Below are 20,705 nucleotides of genomic sequence, written 5' to 3'. Positions count from 1 at the left end.
CATTATGTACTACGGGAGCTGCTTTGCTGCCATCTATCTGTTCTCTTTTGCGGCGCACTTCACATTTGGGATTATTGCAATCGGGTTTTCATACTAAAAGCCGTGGCTTGGAAACTCGCATGTTGCCAGATTGTTGCCATATCACCCGGGACATTATTTGAATTTCATTTATTTAATTTGCATCATTTTATTGAAGCATTCCAGCAAATACACAACAGACGTCTGGGATTATTTTAGTTTTGCGTGGGGTCGGGGGGGGGGGGGGGGGGGGGGCAAGAAGGTGAAAGATTTACTACCTTGACTTGGTTTCCTCGTTCCCAAAATAAAACACCGCTGTTAGGATTTTTTTTTTCAGCCATATCTAAAGCGACTCGGTTGTCCCGATTGACACGATTGTGTTTCCCAAACAGAGCGAACACCATCACAGGATTCACCTGTACAAACACCTTGGACAGTTCCTGCTTGGATTATGAAGTTCGGTACTTGTGTCCCGGCACATTCTGCGCCAAAAAGTAGACTCATGAGCCAGTAAGACTTTTTTATAATCCTCGTCTTGTGTCTTATGTTCGTGTCAGACTTGACACATTTGCAATAAAAGTGACTCGGAATTATTACATTGGATTCTATGAATTATTTTTTTTTTTCAGGGAATTGAACACCTTCCCTGACGCGGCGGAGACGGTGAGGGTGCAGAGTGACTACAAAGTACGCTTTCATCAAGTCACGACTTGCTAAAAAGCTTAAGATAAATGAAGCATATTGATTTAGTCTAAAAATAGAAACACTACGGGTTTATTGGGTAAAATCAAGTGGATGAAAAATGATTCCAAATCAAATTGATCTTTCTTTGTCTTTTAATCAAACTTTCTTTGTCAATCCAATCAAGAATAAAATAAAAGGTGGCATGGTTTATTTTTTTTCTGGTCATGTTTTTTTTTTTCTGACACCCAAGTTGTATTTAAGAACATCACATGGTCACATTTACTAAATCAACATATTCGTAAAGAGGAGTAGGAAGAAACAACGCTCATTTCATTCCATGTCTTCTCCGTAGCTAATACCGATTACTGATTGTTTACTTCCTATCTGGATCTACATGTCAACATCAACGTTCCCTCTGAAGGTATTTGCTCAATTTTGCTAGCTAAAGATAAAAGCAAACACAAACAAACGCAGAAACACCATAAAAGAAGCGCTTCAAGCTAGGTGACGAAAGCGGATTGGTGCAGGACTCCAGTCTCTTACATAAACTTCAGTGTAAAAAATATGTTTTTTTGCAGCTGTCCTGTAATAACACCCGCTTACTTGTAGGTATACAGGGACTGCAGATAAGCCCGCACGTCTGTATTAGGTATTGTTGTCAGGAATAAACAATCTGGTTCTCGTTCTGCACCTCTAAGCTAATTCTCAGCACACAACGCATCCATGGGGATCACAAACTGCAATCAAACGTGAACTGGAAATCTCATTTTCTACCATTTTGTGATGCAACACAGTGACGGGGAACAACAAGCGATTATACGTAAATATATATTTCCTCAAACTTAACGGTATTTAAAACAGATATTATCATCATCGGTCCCAAAAACATCACAACATCCACCCATAACTTCTACAACAAAAACAACAAAACCTAATACAGACGTTCAGGCTTATCTGCAGTCCCTGTATACCTACAAGTAAGCGGGTCTTATTACAGCGCAGCTGCAAAAAAAGCACCCTTCCTTTCCCTGTGCGGTCTTTTATACACTCAAGATACTGGAATCAAGAGACTGGAGTCCTGGACCAATCAGCTTTCGTCACTGGCCTAGCTTAAACCGCTTCTTTTATGGTGTTCCTGCTTCAGTTTTTTTCGCGGGGGGGAATCAAGGCGTTTGGAACATTCTGCTGTCATACGCGTACCCGATGTTTCCACCATAACTGTCAGTTGTCACGTTAGTACTTTTTTTGTGTAGGAAGTATTTTTTGTCTGTATTTGTGTTTGTTTTAGCTTTTATGTTTAGCTAGCAACAAGGTGAAAGATTTACTACCTTGACTTGGTTTCCTCGTTCCCACCGCTGTTAAACACCCAACCTTAAGTTATGTTTTTACCACACCATGGGTAAATATTTAAGCCGTATGACTGTTGAGCGAGCGAGCGAGTGAGCGAGCGAGAGAGAGAGCGTCAACTCACCCGCCGATAAACTCTTTTATTGCCCCCCCCCAGGTTATGAAGCTTGTCTGTCGACTCTTTTTAAGTCTGAACAAATAAGCGCGGTTGAAACATTTCCGGGATACCATGCGCTCCATCTCAGGTAAGCATCTTCGTATGTTTACTATTTTTACATTAACGTAGCTTTTTGTATCGATTGGTGGATCCGATGCAACCTGACGTTAACCCATAACAACTCATAAATGCTTACAGGGGCAAAAAACTAGGGTTGGCTGATACCGCTAGCGATCCGATAAGAAGTAAATATTACGGATACAGACACCGATATACTGTATATATATTGTGATTTTTGCATTTCATTTATTGATCATGATTATTGTCTTATTTGTGAAAAATGTAACAATACAATAAATCCCTGCTTTTGGTCATTAAGACAATCGACAAATATATAAATATACATATGTATATTTTAGTAGTAGTCCCGCTTACAACTTGTCTTCTACGATTTTTATTTTTTTGGCTTGTCATCCACTTATTTGGAAAAGATACTTGCTATCGCTGGCTAAATTGCTAATGTTGTTGCTGCCATTTTCGTTTCTCCTCTCTGCTACTCGCCTTGCCCTCACATGAGCGGGTCTAATCTTTACAATATGGTTTTATACATCCCACAGGTTCCCAGGATGTAATAGAACTTCCACGGTGAGTAAAGCCAAGTCAATCTATCCAGCCATACGGCCGCTGTACTACGAATCACGCCGACACCCGATACACACAAAATAAAAGCGCTATGAACTAAAACTAGGTCTAAACTGGGTCTAACAAGGACAGAAAAACGCTGCACATCTAAAAATCTAAACAAAAACTAAAATCTCTTACCATGCTGTTAACTACTCCCTTCAGAGAGCAGCAAAATCTGGGTCTAACAAGGACAGAAAAACGTTGCACATCTAAAAATCTAAACTAAAACTAAAATCTGGGTCTAACAAGGACAGAAAAACGTTGCACATCTAAAAAATCTAAACTAAAATCTCTTACCATGCTGTTAACTACGTCCTTCAGAGAGCAGCACAAACTGGGTCTAACAAGGACAGAAAAACGCTACACATCTAAAAATGTAAACTAAAACTAAAATCTCTTACCATGCTGTTAACTACTCCCTTCAGAGAGCAGCAAAAACTGGGTCTAACAAGGACAGAAAAATGATGCACATCTAAAAATCTAAACTAAAATCTCTTACCATGCTGTTAACTACTCCCTTCAGAGAGCAGCAAAAACTGGGTCTAACAAGGACAGAAAAACGATGCACATCTAAAAATCTAAACAAAAACTAAAATCTGGGTCTAACAAGGACAGAAAAACGTTGCACATTTAAAAATCTAAACTAAAATCTTTTACCATGCTGTTAACTACTCCCTTCAGAGCGCAGCACAAACTGGGTCTAACAAGGACAGAAAAACGCTACACATCTAAAAATGTAAACTAAAACTGAAATCTCTTACAATGCTGTTAACTACTCCCTTCAGAGAGCAGCAAAAACTGGGTCTAACAAGGACAGAAAAACGATGCACATCTAAAAATCTAAACAAAAGCTAAAATCTGGGTCTAACAAGGACAGAAAAACGTTGCACATTTAAAAATCTAAACTAAAATCTCTTACCATGCTGTTAACTACGTCCTTCAGAGAGCAGCAAAAACTGGGTCTAACAAGGACAGAAAAACGCTACACATCTAAAAATGTAAACTAAAACTAAAATCTCTTACCATGCTGTTAACTACTCCCTTCAGAGAGCAGCAAAAACTGGGTCTAACAAGGACAGAAAAACGACGCACATCTAAAAATCTAAACAAAAACTAAAATCCAGGTTTAACAAGGACAGAAAAACGCTGCACAAATATGTGAGAGTTGAGAAACTGGTTGGAAAACTGAGCCACCTGGGCGAGGCCAGTTCACCGTTTGCACAGAACTTGAACGTTGGAACACCACAGGGATGTGTTCTCAGCCCCATGTAGTTCCACTTCATTCATGATTGCTCATCACAAACCATTGTACCACCATTGTAGAACTGATAAATACCAACAAATCAGCCTACATGAAAAAGGGTCCGGTGGCGGACTGACTGGTGGTCCATCAATAACCTGGACTTAAACACATCGAGAACTACAAAAAAGTCCAGAAACATTAGCGAGCACATGAAATATTTGTCTTAGGACCTCGGATCCCAAACTTAATGAAGCCTCCATGACTTCTTCTGTGTGACAGTTTTACCTTCAACCCAAAGGAAGGAATCGATAATCCAGCCCTCGTCATCACCGATGATCTTGGTAAGTCCTCCACCCGGAGAGGTAACTCTGGCTTGATGAGTCTGTTTCCGTAAACCCTCGGTCCAGAAACCGATCCAGACCACAGCCACGTGACCAAACTCTGCCAGCTGAGGCGAGTGGAAGGGCAGAACTTTGGCTTCAACCTGCAAAGGAACACGGAGGGTCAGGGCTTGGAAGTCACCGACGTGGAGCCATGGAGTCCAGCAGAGCACGGTGGACTTCAAGAGGGCGACCGAGTGCTGGAGGTCAATGATGAATTTGTGGTCAACAGAGACTTCTTCAGGGTTGGTGCTCCCAATGACGTTTTTGGAGCGGATGGAGTCGGGGGTTATTGACATATACGTATTTATGAAATATATTTACTGTATCTGACAGGTGGCGAGGAAAATCCAGTCATGTGGTCTCCATTTGTTTCTGCTGGTCCTGAGGAGAGATGAATACGACCAGGTATTACATCACCGCTTACATTTCCACAGGAACTATGACAGACATCTAGATGGTCTACAACATAAATGTGGCCAGAAATATTTCAATATTGAACAAAGCAAACATTTGTTCTCAATCAGAATGTATTTTTTTTAAATACATTTTTTTTATTTTTTTAAATAATTAAAAAAATGTAAATATATTTTTTTAATAATTTGTTTTTATTTTTTAAATAATTTAAAAAAGAATTAATTTAATTTTTTTTCATTAGAACATGCATCAGATTCCAATTGAGTGCATCCCATAATCAGTTCCCAGTTCCACATGTCCAAAAGGAGTAGGAAGAAGCAAAGCTTATTAAATCCTACCCCTCCATCTGGTACTTTTACAATCACTAACTGTTACATTTGTTCACTTCCTGCTTTCATAATATAATTGAAGTTATTTATTTCTTTAATTAATTTTTGTATTTTTTAAAATACATTTTTGTTTTTTTTAAATACAATTTTATTTTTTTTTTAATAATTAAAAAAATGTAAATATATTTTTTTAATAATTTGTTTTTATTTTTTAAATAATTTAAAAAAGAATTAATTTAATTTTTTTTCATTTGAACATGCATCAGGTTCCAATTGAGTGCATCCCATAATCAGTTCCCAGTTCCACATGTCCAAAAGGAGTAGGAAGAAGCAAAGCTTATTAAATCCTACCCCTCCATCTGGTACTTTTACAATCAGTAACTGTTACATTTGTTCACTTCCTGCTTTCATAATATAGTGTAAGTCAATTTTTTTTATGTTTTTTATTTATTTATTTATTCATTTACTTTTGTCAACTTTCCTAATATAGTTTAAAGTTTTTTTTTTTATTTTTTTAAATGTAATTAATTTTTATTTTATTATTTTTTATTTAATTTATTTTTATTATTGATGTTTTTTTAATTTAATTTTTTTTTTTTTTTTTTTGTCACATAGTGAATGCCATAATAGTATGTTCTCTGTAGGCGGCATTATGAATTATCCTTACTGACCTTTTTTGCAGTACATTTAGCCAGTGAAGATTGCTTTTATAGTTATTAGCCCATATTTCCATATTTCTGTGGCTTTCCTTTCATGTGACCAGTATTATGCATTTATAAATTATTACCGATTACCGATTATTATTGATACGTGACACCGGACTAAAAGATATCTCTATGGAATGAAATGATGTTCAAGTCCTTCTCTCGTGTCCCCTTGCAGGCAGTGTGTATGGGTGTAGACCTCCAGATGTTGGCTGCAGCCTCCAAGAGTGGTCCTTGCTCTCGGCCCAGACTGTGTCACATCAGCCAACACCCACACTACGGCCTGGGGATGACCCTGATCTCCGTGGAAGGTACCACCATGAGACATTTGCAACCATGTGAAAAAACGTAAAGGAAGTGATGAAAGTGATATTCCAAGTTATGTGTCATGTCAGTAGATGAAATATTGAGCTAAAATGTCCTTGTCGGGTAAAAAGGACGGCATACCCTGAGTATCGTGACTGATGGTCCGGCAGAAAAGGCTGGAGTGACCAGTGGAGACAGACTGGTCTGGATGAACGGTGTAGCAACATCCACTCTCAAACACTCCTCTCTCAGCAAAGCCGTAAGAAACATCTCGTCACGTTGATGGTCACGTTTATTCTGAGGAATCCCAACGCTGTGTTTGCTTCTCAGCTGAAGAAGAGCGTCGAACCCGCGACGGTGCTGGTCATTGATGGTGAAAGCCAGTCTTACTACATTAGGAGGAAGATGCCCATTGTGCCCGTCCTGGCAGAAAGCCGTCAGCTGCCACACTCGGCCAAGACTCTGGACTTGGTCAAAGGACCTGATGGCTATGGCTTCCTGTTGAGACAAGAGAAGTTGCCGGTGACACAGCAAACAGGTGACATATTTGTTTACAGCATGCTGGGTCCAGTATCCTACCCGGGCTAGCGCTACAGCCCGGGTTATTTAATTTCTGTATTTTTTATTAATTTTTGTATTTTTTTTAAATACATTTTTAAATGTTTTTAAAAATATTTTTTATAAATAATTTTGTAATTTTTTTAAATATTTTTTTTAAATATATATTCTTTTAAATATTTTTTTTAATTTTAATTTACATTTTTTTCATTTGAACATGCATCAGATTCCAATTGAGTGCATCCCATAATCAGTTCCCAGTTCCACATGTCCAAAAGGAGTAGGAAGAAGCAAAGCTTATTAAATCCTACCCCTCCATCTGGTACTTTTACAATCACTAACTGTTACATTTGTTCACTTCCTGTTTTCCTAACATAATTGCAGTTATTTATTTCTTTATATAATTAATTTTTGTATTTTTTAAAATTATTTTTTGTATTTTAAAAAATGTATTTTTTAAAAAAAATTTTTGTATTTAAAAAAATGTATTTTGTAAAATACATTTTAAAATGTTTTTATAAATAATTTTTTAAATACATTTTTTAAATATATATTTTTTAAATAATTTTTTTAAATTTTAATTTTAATTTTTTTCATTTGAACATACATCAGATTCCAATTGAGTGCATCCCATAATCAGTTCCCAGTTCCACATGTCCAAAAGGAGTAGGAAGAGTATATTTGTTCACTTCCTGTTTTCCTAATATAATTGCAGTTATTTATTTCTTTATTTAATTAATTTTTGTATTTTTTAAAATTATTTTTGTATAAAAATTGTATTTTGTAAAATATATTTTTAAATGTTTTCATAATATAATTGAAGTTATTTATTTCTTTATTTAATTAATTGTTGTATTTTTTTAATTAATTTTTAAAATTTTTTAAATATATTTTTGTATTTTTAAAAATACATTTTTATTTTTTTTTTATATTTTTATAAATATTTTTTAATTTTTTAAAATATATGTATTTTTTTAATAATTTTTTTTAATTATTTTTTTTCATTAGAACATGCATCAGATTCCAATTGAGTGCATCCCATAATCAGTTCCCAGTTCCACATGTCCAAAAGGAGTAGGAAGAAGCAAAGCTTATTAAATCCTACCCCTCCATCTGGTACTTTTACAATCACTAACTGTTACATTTGTTCACTTCCTGCTTTCCTAATATAGTTTAAGTATTTTTTTTTTTAACTTGATCCCGTACCAAAGTACTGGGTGATATGAGCATCCAGTGACATAATGTGTACCATAGTAACTGTCAATGTTGACACTTGCCATCTAAAACATCTGTGGTCCAAGTTCACTTGCTACGAGAGGTGGACAAGGGGAGTCCAGCCGAGGAGGCGGGGATGCGGGATGGAGATCTACTACTAGCGGTCAACGGAGAACCAGTAGAGTCCATGGAGCACGAGGACATTGTCAAAATAATCCGAAAGAGTGGCGATAAAGTCAGGCTGACTACGATATCCATACCAGGAAGACGATTCTTCAGAGAGGTCGGTTCAATCACACACGTGGATACTTATAAGTCACGTATCCAATAGTACATTAGGCAGTACATAGGCAGTATTAACCTCTGTGTTTTCCTCTACAGCTTGGTATTTCTCCTTTGTACTTTCATGATGAATTCATACACCAGGACGACGGTCAGACTGGAGATCAAACGGCACAGGTACTACATAATCCGTATATCAGCACTATGGACACTACCGCTCAAAAGTTTGGGATCACTTTTCCAAAGAAAAATACATTTTCATGCATTTCACATCTAAAAATGTAAACAAAAACTAAAATCTCTTACGATTCTGTTAACTATGTCCTTCAGAGAGCAGCAAAAACTGAGTCTAACAAGGACAGAAAAACGACACATCTAAAATTCTAAACTAAAACTAAAATCTCTTACCATTCTGTTAACTACTCCCTTCAGAGAGCAGCAAAAACTGGGTCTAACAAGGACAGAAAAACGATACACATCTAAAAATCTAAACTAAAACCTTTTACCATGCTGTTAACTACGTCCTTCAGAGAGCAGCAAAAACTGGGTCTAACAAGGACAGAAAAACGATGCACATCTAAAAATCTAAACAAAAACTAAAATCTCTTACCATGCTGTTAACTACTCCCTTCAGAGAGCAGCAAAAACTGGGTCTAACAAGGACAGAAAAACGATGCACATCTAAAAAATGTAAACTAAAACTAAAATCTCTTACCATGCTGTTAACTACTCCCTTCAGAGAGCAGCAAAACCTGGGTCTAACAAGGACAGAAAAACGATACACATCTAAAAATCTAAACTAAAACTAAAATCTCTTACTGGTCTGTTAACTACTCCCTTCAGAAAGCAGCAAAAACTGGGTCTAACAAGGACAGAAAAACGATGCACATCTAAAAATGTAAACTAAAACTAAAATCTCTTACCATGCTGTTAACTACTCCCTTCAGAGAGCAGCACAAACTGGGTCTAACAAGGACAGAAAAACGATACACATCTAAAAATCTAAACAAAAATTAAAATCTCTTACCATGCTGTTAACTACTCCCTTCAGAGAGCAGCACAAACTGGGTCTAACAAGGACAGAAAAACGACGCACATCTAAAAATCTAAACTAAAATCTCTTACCATGCTGTTAACTACTCCCTTCAGAGAGCAGTTTTAAAAACTGGGTCTAACAAGGACAGAAAAACGATGCACATCTAAAAATGTAAACTAAAACTAAAATCTCTTACCATGCTGTTAACTACTCCCTTCAGAGAGCAGCAAAAACTGGGTCTAACAAGGACAGAAAAACGATGCACATCTAAAAAATGTAAACTAAAACTAAAATCTCTTACCATGCTGTTAACTACTCCCTTCAGAGAGCAGCACAAACTGGGTCTAACAAGGATAGAAAAACGATTCACATCTAAAAATCTAAACAAAAACTAAAATCTCTTACAATTCTGTTAACTACTCCCTTCAGAGAGCAGCAAAAACTGGGTCTAACAAGGACAGAAAAACGACGCACATCTAAAAATCTAAACTAAAATCTTTTACCATTCTGTTAACTACTCCCTTCAGAGAGCAGTTTTAAAAACTGGGTCTAACGAGGACAGAAAAACGATGCACATCTAAAAATGTAAACTAAAACTAAAATCTCTTACCATGCTGTTAACTACTCCCTTCAGAGAGCAGCAAAAACTGGGTCTAACAAGGACAGAAAAACGACGCACATCTAAAAATCTAAACTAAAATCTTTTACCATTCTGTTAACTACTCCCTTCAGAGAGCAGTTTTAAAAACTGGGTCTAACGAGGACAGAAAAACGATGCACATCTAAAAATGTAAACTAAAACTAAAATCTCTTACCATGCTGTTAACTACTCCCTTCAGAGAGCAGCACCAACTGGGTCCAACAAGGACAGAAAAACGCTACACAAATATCTGAGTGTGTAGTTTAAGACAAAGACCTGGCAGCTGGAAACAGGAAGCGGGCTTATTTGCGTCAATGTTATGAAACTCACAGAGGATGAGACGGCGTTCTTCATGGCGGGACTTACAGCAGGACATTAGAGCAGGACACGGGGTGATCCGCTTTGGTGATGGCCATATTTTAGATCCGAGGATCTGTAGTGAAAACATATTCATGGCAGGCTTTTATACTTGAATTTGAAAATGAAACTAATTAAACTAAATTTTGCTGTTTTTCTGCAGACGCAAAACACGGATGCTGCGCTCTTATAATGGAACTTATAATGGAAGAGGTGCTGGTGGTCTCCAGACGAGGATTTTGGCACAACTTGTGACCTTGAGATTTACCAATGAACATTTTCAGTACCGTTTTGTCAAATGTGAGCCTTGTGAATTACAATTGCAGTTTTTGAGAAACAACATGTAAAAAATGAAATCTATGACCGTTGTTGCGGACTTACCGGAAAAGACCAGCTTGCTTCTTCTGCGTCCTTTTTTTGATCGCCAAAATTGCAACCACTCCTCTTCGGCAATGTAGCCAAGATGGCGACTTGATGGAGTCGAGTCATTGGGCTCCAGTCACAATTTTGATGACTTTGGATTCAAGTAGGGCAGCTCTAATTGGACTTTGAAATCAATGACTTGACTTGGACTTTGGTCTAATGACTTGAAAATACTTGAGATTTCCAGTGAATGTAAGATGTGTCCCCCATCCAAAGTATTCATAACATTATCGTTATGTAATTTCCAGCAGGACATTTTGAATCTGCCTCAGTGATTGCATGCATTAACGCCCAATCAGTTTTAAGAAGAAATAAAATGTATGGATTACATAAAATCCAAAATATTATTACAATGATACAATTCAAATTGTATTCATTTCATTTATTAAATTGAATACATTGTTAGAATGGCATTATATTTGGGAGACACTAAACAGGGCTCCAAAATTCTAACTTATAGCTTAAGACTTGACTCGAACCTACAAACTGGCACATTTGTAAATGTGAAAATTGTAAATCGTTCAAAGTGTATTATTTGTAAACAAAAAAAATATATTTTCATGTGAAACAACCATTTTTGTGTTTACCTTGTGGCATCATTGTTTACACATTTTGGCTAAATATATATACATTTGTGCAGGGGCGTCACTAGGGTGGAGAAAAAAACAAATAAGGAACAAGAACTGGGATATGACTTTCCCACTTTTGGACAGATTTCGTTGAGATACTCAATTATTAAATGTACACAAGTACACACAATCTATACTGCAAAACCAGTGGACAGTCATCAATGATATAATAATCATGATAATATTATTAGTCTATTATTATTATCATTATTCTTATTCTGATTATTACTACTACTACTACTGTTTTTTTAATTGTATTTTTTAAATAAATTTTTGTATTTTTAAAAATAAATTTTTAATGTTTTTAAATATATTTATAAATAATTTTTTAAATATTTTTTTTAATTTAATTTTATTTCATTTGAACATGCATCAGATTCCAATTGAGTGCATCCCATAATCAGTTCCCAGTTCCACATGTCCAAAAGGAGTAGGAAGAAGCAAAGCTTATTAAATCCTACCCCTCCATCTGGTACTTTTACAATCAGTAACTCTTACATTTGTTCACTTCCTGCTTTCGTAATATAATTGAAGTTATTTATTTCTTTATTTAATTCATGTTTGTTTTTAAATTATTTTTAAATAAATTTTTGTATTTTTTAAAATACATTTTTCATGTTTTTTAAATATTTTATAATTGTTTTAATATATTTTTTAAATATATTTTTTTTAAATAATTTTTTTTATTTTAATTGTTTTCATTTGAACATGCATCAGATTCCAATTGAGTGCATCCCATAATCAGTTCCCAGTTCCACATGTCCAAAAGGAGTAGGAAGAAGCACAGCTTATTAAACTGGTATATGGTAGATTTACTACTACTACTGATAGTAGTAGTAGGCTATTATTAGCCTGCTTATTGGCTTGCTTGATTAGCCTGATTTTGCCCTATTATATGAATTTTGAAATTTTTTTTTTGGTAAAAAAAAATTAAAATACATTTTTTTAAAAATCAAATTATTTAGTGGAGCTGAAGAAGATTTTCTAAAATATGCCTAATGACGCCACTGCATTTGTGTCAAAGTGAAAGTTGTGCTTGAAATGTATCTTTTCACAAAAAGCCTTTTGGTTGATAATACCAAATATTACGGATATTTTGCTGATTATTAAAGAACAGAAAAAGGTAGAAGCAAAGTTTTTTTTTCTGATGAAGGATGACACTCTAAATTTTATCTTTTGGCATACATCATGTCTATACAGCCCAGGAACACAATATTATGTGTGCCTTGAAAAATCAGTCAAAATCATAAAAAGGGACGGCTTTTGAAAAATGAGTTAATAAAGAATCCAAGTTCCAAATTTCTTCAAATGTCACATTTAATGTTTAACATTTTCCAGATGGAACATTCGGGTAATTTTATTCCACAATTTGTATGCGTCTGATTAAAAGATGAAATATATAAACATTGTTTATGATATAGCAAATAATCCAAATCCAGACAATCCAGTGGTTATGGTGTTGTGGTTAGTTTTCTTACACAAGGTTTCCTTACAAGGTATGTAGTCTATTACTGGAAAAAATATTTGAAATGAGTATTTTCTCAATTGATTCAAGTACTTCATTCCGAGAGAAAATAAAGCAAAACTCCATGAAAACGATGATTGAGGTGATGGGAACTTGGACCACTGCTAGTTGTGTTGATTCCTGAGAAGTCACCTCAGTTTCCAATGAACACGTAAAAGCATGTAGTAATGTAGTCATGTAGTAATGTAGTCATGTAGTCATGTAGTAATGTAGTAATGTAGAAGTAGACCGCTCTAGACCCCAGAATGGCTAGATTATGTATTACTAAGACTGTTACAGTAGTCAAAATCTGGCCATATATTCTAGATTTCTAGTTTGTAATTCTGTCTCTCGTAGAATAATCTCAAGGAGATCATACTACTGGAAATACGCAAGCAGGCTAACGTTTCCCACATTGCACACTTTTTCACCGGTTCTCCATTTTTTTTTCCTTCAATAACTACGTTTACATGCACACAATGTTGCCGGGAAAACTGTTCCTACGACGCGACATGTTTGCTTTCAGAAGCGATAAGGATATTTATTATTTATTATATTTTCATGTTTTGTAGCCGTAGCGGTTTTGCATCAAATTTGTTATTTTTATGCATACTGTATAGATCAGGGGTGGGCAAACTACGGCCCGGGGGCCACATCCGGCCCGCCAAGTGTTTCAATATGGCCCGCCTGTTTTTTCCAAATATTTCATTATTTTAAATATTTCATAATAATACTAATACTAATAATAATAATAATAATGTTGTCAATAATGATAATAATACTACTATTATATTAATATTGTTGTTAATAATATTAATATAATAATGGTAGTAATATTATTATTATAACAAAATAAAAATAATATAATAACATTACTATAACTAATAATAATAATAATTCTAATAAAAATAACAATAATAATAATAATGTTGTCAATAATGATAATAATACTACTATTATATTAATATTGTTGTTAATAATATTAATATAATAATGGTAGTAATATTATTATTATAACAAAATAAAAATAATAATATAATAACATTACTATAACTAATAATAATAATAATTCTAATAAAAATAACAATAATAATAATAATAATAATAATGTTGTCAATAATGATAATAATACTACTATTATATTAATATTGTTGTTAATAATATTAATATAATAATGGTAGTAATTATTATTATAACAAAATAATAATAATATAATAACATTACTATAACTAATAATAATAATTCTAATAAAAATAACAATAATAATAATGTTGTCAATAATGATAATAATACTACTATTATATTAATATTGTTGTTAATAATATTAATATAATAATGGTAGTAATATTATTATTATAACAAAATAATAATAATATAATAACATTACTATAACTAATAATAATAATAATTCTAATAAAAATAACAATAATAATAATAATAATGTTGTCAATAATGATAATAATACTACTATTATATTAATATTGTTGTTAATAATATTAATATAATAATGGTAGTAATATTACAAAATACTCCTGGAAAAAGGAGCACAAGCACAATAATAGTAATACAAATAATGATAATAATACTACTATTATATTAATATTGTTGTTAATAATATTAATATAATAATGGTAGTAATATTATTATTATAACAAAATAAAAATAATAATAATATAATAACATTACTATAACTAATAATAATAATAATTCTAATAACAATAATAATAATAATAATAATAATAATGTTGTCAGTAATGATAATAATACTACTATTATATTAATATTGTTGTTAATAATATTAACATAATAATGGTAGTAATATTACAAAATACTCCTGGAAAAAGGAGCACAAGCACAATAATAGTAATACAAATAATGATAATTATACTACTATTATATTAATATTGTTGTTAATAATATTAATATAATAATGGTAGTAATATTATTATAACAAAATAATAATAATATAATAACATTACTATAACTAATAATAATAATAATTCTAATAAAGTTTTACTTAGTAAAAGTAAAACTTAGTTTACTTCCTTAGTTTACTTCCCTTTTAGCCGAGTTCAATTCTGGAGACTGATGCTGTTTTTGTTTTAGGTTCCGGTTTATACTGTATCAAATTGGAATGGAATCATTTTGGAAGTATGAAATCCTTGAGACTGAGCTTTGAAGACAAAACAAAACAAAAAATGTCCTAAAAACTTGGTAACAGTCAGGTAAATCTTGGCTATTTGATGGCAACTGATGAAATATTCAAACATCGAGTGAGTCAAAATTGGATTTGAATGCTGAATATTCCAGAAAAAATGGGCGGGTGTTGTTGATTTGATCATTGTCGTAGAAAAGCGTCATCTCCGTGGACGTACGGAGGTTAACAAAGCAAAGTTAGACGGACCGAGAGGTAGAGACCAACAGCTTCAGACGGGTGCGTCTCAGGAAATCACAATATGGTGCAAAAGTGAATTTATTTCAGGAGTACCATTCCTGCAATACCAGTAGTTTTTTTTTCTAATTTTTCACAATATTCACATTTTACCGATTTACACAATTTTTTTTTTTTTTTTTATTAGCTGTAGGCTAATCAATCATCCAAATTATACCGAGTAATACATTCTGGAAATATTGTTATAAAGGCTGTGTCTCAAATGGAATACTTCCATCGGTACACTTTGACAAGTATACCGTGTCTACACAGTGTAGTACAAATGTGCACTTACTTGATTGTGTGTCTTTTTTTAATAGTGAATTGCAGTTCAATTCCCCAATAAAACACCTGCCACCCCCCCCCACTTCTCCATCTAACAATACAGTAGATCACCGCACATTCATGATTCACAACCTCGTAAATTTGTTGATTTTTTTTCACAGAAAACATCTCTAGTAGCGATTTATAAATAGTAATAATAATAAGGGAAAATGACAGTATATATAATCATACATGAACTACGTATTTATGTTTTTTTTTTTGCACGAGAGGCACAAAGAGGTGATGATGCAACTCCACAATAAAAGAGAGCACCTTTGGAGAGGTTTGAAGCCAAAAAAGGTGTCAGAAGTGCATTTTCTAAGAGCTCAGCGTGCATCATCTTTCCCGGTTGAAGTGAATGCAGGAAGTGGAAAAAAAAAAAATCTCGCCGTGTTGAGGGAAATTTTACCGCATGTGCACACACTTCGGTTGAAAATGTAAATAGATCATGATGTTATATTTGTAATAAAAAAAAAAGGTTATTTTCATGTAAAAAAAAAACATTTTTTTATTTTGTTATGTTGTTTATCGCAGTTTAGACATTTTGTCTACATATAAAAAAAAAAGTAGCTACTACTGTATCTAGCGTATTACTGTATGTCTATATTATGGAGGACCAAAACTGCTAAAATAATAAATTAATAAATAAATAAAAGTGAAAATAAAAACAAAAATGAAAAAAAAAAATCAAAAAATTAAATACACAAAAAAAAATATAAATGGAAATAAAAACAAAAATAAAAAATATATACATAAATAAATAAAAGCAAAAATAAATACAAAAATAAAAAACAAGATTCAAAAATTAAAAATAAATACAAAATTTTATTTATTTATTTATTTATTTATTATTTTGGCAGTTTTGGTCCTCCATACTATATAGCGCCAAAACACAATAATCTGTGGTCCTTGAAAAATCTGTCATAATCATTAAAAAAAAATGGCTAGGATTGATAGAGAAGTCTGGGATTGATTGAGTTTTACTCGTCGTCTTTTTTTAATCAAAAAATGAAATTGTTGTTCCATGAACCCACTTCCGGGCGGGGCAGGCTACATCCTGACTACTAACTACTATTCCCAGTAGTTATTCATTTTATAATGTGAAGTGCGTCAAGCGAATTTAAGGCTTAAACTTAACGTTGTGCATTAAACGGTTAGCTTTGGTCGCTAGTGACTGATTGAAAAGTTTCCGGAGCTGAATGTAATCGGATTAGTCCAAAAGTTGTTGCTGGAATGTCCATCCGAAATCATAGAACAAAGAATAAATAGAATAAAAAATTGAATGTGAAAATCAAAAATGATGTTTTGGTAGTTCGGATGGGAACTACTACTGAGGATGCCAAGTGTTCAAACTTCATCATTTTGCCAGTTTTGATTCAAAACTTCCAAAGAGTAAGTCCGGAAGTGCGCAAATTGAGACACAGCCAGAATTTGACTTGAATTCGACTTTTGGTTTCATGTACTGAAATAAAGCCACTCTTCCACCAATAACAAGACGAGGCTTCCCCTTTAGATATATCTACAACTCTGCTGTACACACCACATACAGTCAACATGACGGGACAGGATTAGTTGTCCTCTATTTAGCAACTGCAGGATAAAAAGAAAGAAAATATATATACAAGGTTTATATGCAAGGTTGAAAAATAAAAATGAACTTCACAGCCTTCCAAAAATGTGCAGGCTAGTACAATTTCTATACAGCGGTACATTTTAGGTTGACGTGTATATTAGCTTCTGTATTTCACATATGTACATGAACATACCTGGGAATGTTCTCATTCATACAGCTCAGTGTATTCTCGGGGGGGGGGCATTCGAATCGGAGACACGAACCCTGCTCGAATGAGAGGTGCCATCAGTTCATGCCCAAAGACTAGATAGGACTACGGCTGTCCTATGTAGTCCATGAGAAACTGAATTATTCCGGTTGTCTAAGTAGTCGTCCGAGCATGAATAACAGGATTCAATGCCCTGAGAGTACATAAATATACTTTTGAGGTGCGCTTTTTGGACAAAAAAAAAAAAAAAAAAAAAGCATGGTAGAAAATAAAAATATGAAAAATATATTAAATAATTTACTTCAAAGCTCTTTTCTGGTTACAGTGTACACGTATGAATCGGAGTTGGGCAAAAAAAAAAAAAAATCTTATTACCAACTGAGAAAAGTTCATTATTTTTAAGCTTATGGAACGCTACTGTATCCCATCTATGGTACCCTCGTTGAAAACCATCCGTGAATGAAGAGCCGGTTAATATTTTATGGGAATATTTTCAAGTAGAAGAAATATGGAGAAAAATGCTATTGCTGGTTTCTAGTTTGCTTCATGTTTATTTTGATGTTTTGTGTTTCTCTGTGACGTTGACGATGACATTGATCCGTATAATCCGCATCATGCTTGTTCTAAGATGGAACCTCTCTCAAGTGTAATAATTAAAAATCTATCAAATGACTAATTGGAAAAGGACAGCTGACATTCCCAAGCTGATATGGCGTTGTTCTTCGTTTGGCCGAAAAGTAGTCGGTAACGACTGGGTGAGTGGAGAGTGAAACTGCTGGTTGCCGAGAAGTACTTCACTATCTTTACTCAATGGCTTCAAGACAAAATTTAAATTAAATTGATTCATTAACCTTGCGCCATTTTGTTCCAAAACACATATTGAATAGAAATAATGTTTTTAAAGTCTACATGAATGATCTTGGCTGGTTAGTGAAATGTATATACAGTGTCTATGCTACGGCGTACAAGTGCTAGCTTAGTGAGTATTACCGCTAAACTAATAATACTCCAAAAAAACAAACAAAAAAAACATCCATTGTTCATTACAGGTATTGGTTCCGAGTAAATTTCAAAGTAAGATTCAGTATAAAGTACCTTCAGCATTATTAGAGCCCTGTAGACATGAACTAACACCCCTATGGTCATCTTTATACAGCCAATGTATGGGCTTCTATGCTAGGACTACGTTAAAAAGCTATAGCATTTTAGTATGTGGAATCAAACTATGGAATGGAAAAAAAAAAAACGAATTATACTTATACCGCGGGAGAGGCTAAGTGTTAGCTTTCAAGATAAGCCATTAGCCGCCTGTTTTGTCAAAATTATTCGTGACATATGCTGGGGGATCTGGGACCGCAACTGGACCGCTTTGAATTGTCTTGTGTTGTCCTCGAATTGGTTTGGTGGTGCTTTCAGCTGAGGTCCAAAATCCTCACCCTGTGGGCCAAAAGTGGCCCGCAGGACACTAGTTTGAGGCCCCCGCCTTGATATGAAAGTTTAATGTTAAAGTTTGATATGGATGCTGTATGGTATCATGTACCCAGAAAAAATGATTACGTTTGATTCATGTTCATGTTAAAGGTTAAATAACTGTTAATAGTTATCCTCACTATCCGTGTGGAAGTGGTAAGTTTTTGGCTATTTAAGATTAAAGGAAATAACTTGAAGGCTACCGTTTAGGTGGCTAGCTCTCTAGTTTGTGAATTAGCATGTGTTAGCAAGACCCTGCAGTTGCGCAATATGTTGTAAATAAAGAGTATAAATGTGACTATAGTCGTGTTTTGTCATGTCTACAGGGCTCTAATAATGCTTTGTTCATTTTAATATGAAAAAAAAATATTTTTTGCCATTTTATTATTATTATTATTATATTTTTTTATTACTGATTGATTGATTTTCTTTATTCTTGATTTATTTATTTTTCATTTTTTGCAGAAAAATAAAAAATTAAGATATTTGAGAACAGTGGAATGTTTTATCAGAGCTTTTCTTGTAGAAAATTGGAACCAAAGCGAAATTTTTAAAAAATTTTTGTTTTTAATAAATGCGTTTTTTTGTTTTTTTTTGGAAAACCTGATGTGGCCCAGTCTCACCCAGACCCAAACTCCAGTGGCCCCCCAAGTAAATTGAGTTTGGAGACCCCTGCTGTAGAAGTTAATATTGATTTGTCTCCTTGCATTCATGTTGTATTAAATCGTACCTCTCATTATCCTCCAATAACTTGTATCGTCTCTCGTTTGTTTTGATACCAGCGGGAACTTTTCCCTTGACAAAAGGTGTACCGGTACAACCAATGTTTTATGATGGCAACAAATGGATTATTTCTGATATCAAACAAATTAGATGTTGGCCAAACGTTTTGCTTCAACGTGGGGTTAGCTGCCCCTTTCCCTTTCGGCTTTATTGTAAACGCCACACTTCAAATGTGTAAGTCAAAAAAACGGAGAATGATATTTGCATATTTCGGCCATGTTGCCCCCTTCCCACGCATTTCCTGCTCGTAGTTAGGTTTGGTTCTTCGTGGGGTTTAACGTTATGGTAAAATGATGGGCTACTGCGTTTATACTATTTTCAGGTGATACCTGAGTATTTTGGACAAGATTTTTTTTTTTTTTTTTAATGCAGGTGCTGCTCACATAAAAATATTTGCATATATTATCTCTTAAACTGCATGCAAAAGAGCATGCCTATATTTGCGGTAGTAATCTAAAACAAATCAATTACATTCCTGTATGCTAGTCCACCTTTGTGGGTATATGCAACCATTACCAGTTGGATTTGCCTTAAATCGATTTTGCTCTGACAGTACAGTACAGTACAGTACAGTCGTGGTGCATGAGTAGACAAACATGGGCTAACAACACTTGAAAAATTGGCATGACTTCCATAAACATAAAACATAAACACCCGCTTTGCACACAAACTTGATGTGAATCATCTTTGGCAAATGATAGTTACTAAATATGTCTGCACGGGGGAGCATGCCAAAGGAATTCCTATGAATAATAATACAGTAAAGTCTCGTTATATCGATATCGGTTATAACGATACTATTTTCATTTCCCGGCAAATTTCTAGTCTTTTATGATACAATTAGTTCCGTTAGTACCATACCCGGTTATTATGATAATCCGGTTACTACGATGCCCTTTTCATCTCCCGCCAGCCAATTTGGTCTGCTTATATCGATACAAAAGCAGCTTAAATCAATCTTTGCTTAAGGATTTCAATACCAAAAAAAAAGAACACGGCGAAC

General features: G+C 34.0%; 1 protein-coding gene across 2 annotated transcripts; it reads left to right on the top strand.

Annotated features, from left to right (window-relative positions):
* Nucleotides 1–1,651: 1,651 nt before the first annotated feature.
* LOC131134841 (Na(+)/H(+) exchange regulatory cofactor NHE-RF4-like) lies at nt 1,652–11,632 on the top strand. Of its 2 annotated transcripts, none has more exons than XM_058080498.1 (11): nt 1,652–2,294; nt 2,824–2,851; nt 4,413–4,474; nt 4,541–4,758; nt 4,850–4,921; nt 6,142–6,274; nt 6,440–6,528; nt 6,600–6,807; nt 8,129–8,325; nt 8,424–8,501; nt 10,521–11,632. In XM_058080498.1, the coding sequence occupies exons 1-11, from the start codon at nt 2,279–2,281 to the stop codon at nt 10,548–10,550; spliced, it is 1,131 nt and encodes a 376-aa protein (XP_057936481.1). In that variant the 5' UTR covers nt 1,652–2,278; the 3' UTR covers nt 10,551–11,632. The 2 variants fall into 2 exon arrangements, with proteins under 2 accessions (XP_057936481.1, XP_057936480.1); XM_058080497.1 differs by having other exon boundaries at nt 6,401–6,528.
* Nucleotides 11,633–20,705: the final 9,073 nt, after the last annotated feature.

The sequence above is a fragment of the Doryrhamphus excisus genome, chromosome 8 (genome assembly GCF_030265055.1).
Source record: "Doryrhamphus excisus isolate RoL2022-K1 chromosome 8, RoL_Dexc_1.0, whole genome shotgun sequence".
Lineage (NCBI taxonomy): Eukaryota > Metazoa > Chordata > Actinopteri > Syngnathiformes > Syngnathidae > Doryrhamphus > Doryrhamphus excisus.
This window is presented reverse-complemented; position numbering and strand designations above follow the sequence as displayed.

Coding starts and splice junctions, on each gene's coding strand:
- LOC131134841 (XM_058080497.1), top strand. Junction 4,922..6,141: donor GGAGAGATGAATACGACCAG/GTATTACATCAC, acceptor GTCCCCTTGCAG/GCAGTGTGTATGGGTGTAGA. Junction 8,502..10,520: donor CTGGAGATCAAACGGCACAG/GTACTACATAAT, acceptor GTTTTTCTGCAG/ACGCAAAACACGGATGCTGC.